The 2,500-nt window shown below is 48.0% G+C and overlaps 1 protein-coding gene across 2 annotated transcripts in view; it reads left to right on the forward strand.

The window, feature by feature from the left end:
- Positions 1-2,500, forward strand: part of galnt11 (UDP-N-acetyl-alpha-D-galactosamine:polypeptide N-acetylgalactosaminyltransferase 11 (GalNAc-T11)) — an 18,739-nt gene that overhangs the window by 10,382 nt on the left and 5,857 nt on the right. For both annotated transcript variants that reach the window (XM_080054301.1, XM_080054302.1), the window contains exons 9-10: positions 439-591; positions 1,921-2,130. In XM_080054301.1, the coding sequence (XP_079910427.1) occupies positions 439-591; positions 1,921-2,130 (363 nt within the window). The remainder of the gene's footprint in view (positions 1-438; positions 592-1,920; positions 2,131-2,500) is intronic.

Genomic DNA, 2,500 nt, shown 5'->3' on the forward strand with positions numbered 1-2,500 from the left:
AATATAATGAATGAGGTTTTTCTTCCCTCAGTCTTCCCTTGGCCCAGCTGTCCTGTTAATCCTAACCCTTACTGTGATGTCACAAGAAGGAAACTGTAGGGTTAGACAGTGAGACCATAAAACACTCTTTCTGCCTTTTCTCAGGCTAAGATGATCCGATTTAATTTTTTCTGCACATTTATACTAAATAGGATCTCAGAGTTCAATACATCTTCATGTTCCCACTGGTGAAGTAGGTCTTTAATGTGTCTGTCTCTCTCTGTCTGTCTCTCTCTCTCTCTGCCTGTCTGTCTGTCTCTCTGCCTGTCTGCCTGTCTGTCTGTCTCTCTGCCTGTCTCTCTGTCTGCCTGTCTCTCTGTCTCTCTGCCTGTCTGCCTGTCTCTCTGTCTGTCTCTCTGCCTGCTTGTCTCTCTCTCTCTCTGCCTGTCTCTCTCTCAGATCTGGATGTGCGGAGGCCAGCTGTTGATCATCCCCTGCTCCAGAGTGGGTCACATCTTCAGGAAGAGACGGCCCTATGGCTCGCCTGGAGGACAGGACTCCATGTCCCACAATTCACTGCGGCTAGCGCACGTATGGATGGATGAATACAAGGTATATACAGAGAGACAGACAGACAGGCAGGCAGACAGACAGACAGACAGACAGACACCCAGACAGACAGACAGACACACACACGGACAGATAGATAGATAGACAGACAGACAGACAGACAGACAGACAGACAGACAGACAGACAGACAGACACACACGGACAGACAGATAGATAGACAGACAGACAGACAGACAGACAGACAGGTACCCACTCTCACACAGATGAACCGACACACACACACACACACAGAGACCAGAGACACAGATAGACAGAGAGTGAGACAGGCAGGCAGACAGACATTCACTCACTCTCACACACACACACACACACACACACACACACACACACACACACACACACACAATATTAAAGGGGTAGTTCAGGATTTTAGACATAGGGCCTTATTCCCAAGTTAGCCTTGGTGTTCTTTATCAGTGGAGACAGTTTTCAACACATTTAATTCAGTCCTTATAGTTGCAGAGTGCGCTCGTGCTAAGCTAGCGCACGGCATCGGGGGGATATCTAGCCTGCAACTAAAACAGTCTTACCCACTCCACAGTACACCCGAGGCCAATCAATTATAACGCCAGACTATCGATGTAAATGTCTGTGTTGATAGAATAATTTTAGAAATAAAACCAACCTCGCATATTGCATTTTGAGGGACTTTATTCCTTGTAGGCTGCGGCAGCGGCGGACTAATACCTAGGTTACAGGCTCTATAATAGTTTGTTTACCTGCTGCTGCCCGTACCTGTACGAGCCGGAATACACTGATGAAGAATTGAGAGGGATGCTCAAAGGGCAGAAAGAGAAAGAGCGTCTGTAGAGACAGCCCCCGCTGGAGCTGCAGCAGAGAACCGGGACAGAATGACGGTAGACTGGTGGCAGTGCAGTTTCAGTTTCTGTCCCACGCTGCTCTGTTTACTTTCTGCTGTAGTGATTCGGTTACACAGCAAAGTAAAAGTCCGCTGCTGCTAAGAAAGTAGTCCCTCAAAATGCGATAATTCATGCGATGCGAGGTTGGTTTTATTTCTAAAATTATTCTATCAACACAGACATTTACATCGATAGTCTGGCGTTATAATTGATTGGCCTCGGGTGTACTGTGGAGTGGGTAAGACTGTTTTAGTAGCAGGCTAGGTATTCCCCCAATGCCGTGCGCTAGCTTAGCACGAGCGCACTCTGCAACTAGAAGGACTGAATTAAATGTGTTGAAAACTGTCTCCAATGATAAAGAACACCAAGGCTAACTTGGGAATAAGGCCCTATGTCTAAAATCCTGAACTACCCCTTTAAATATGTGTCCTATGTGTCTCACCCTATCAGGAGCAGTATCTCTCTCTGCGCCCTGAGTTGAGGGGGAGGAGCTTCGGTGACATCACAGCCCGCGTGGCGTTGAGGGGCCGGCTCCAGTGTCGGTCGTTTCGCTGGTACCTGGAAACCATCTACCCCGAGATGACGGCTGTGGCCAACGGCAACAAGCAGCCGTTCGTCAACAAGGGAGTGAGACGGCCCAAAGTCCTGCAGAGAGGGAGGGTCAGTGAACACACCATTTGATAAATATACAGAGAGAGAAACACACACAGACAGACACAGACACACACACACACACACACACAGACACACACACACACACACACACAGACAGACAGACACACAGAGAGAGACACACACAGCAGCCAGTCTTTGTCAACAAGAGAGTGAGACGGCCTAAAGTCCTGCAGAGGGGGAGGGTCAGTGAACGCACCATTTAATATTACATAGGGTTATTTATTTTTTCTCATAATTCAGAACATAAAACGATTTTTTTTATTTTTTTAAGTCTAAAACCAATTCAAAATGTCCAAGGATTGTTTGGGGTGTGGGGGGGGCGGGGGGGGGGTTGGGGTGGGGGGCGGGTGGGGGT

This window comes from Ammodytes marinus (assembly GCF_949987685.1).
Source record: "Ammodytes marinus genome assembly, contig: scaffold_304, whole genome shotgun sequence".
NCBI lineage: Eukaryota > Metazoa > Chordata > Actinopteri > Uranoscopiformes > Ammodytidae > Ammodytes > Ammodytes marinus.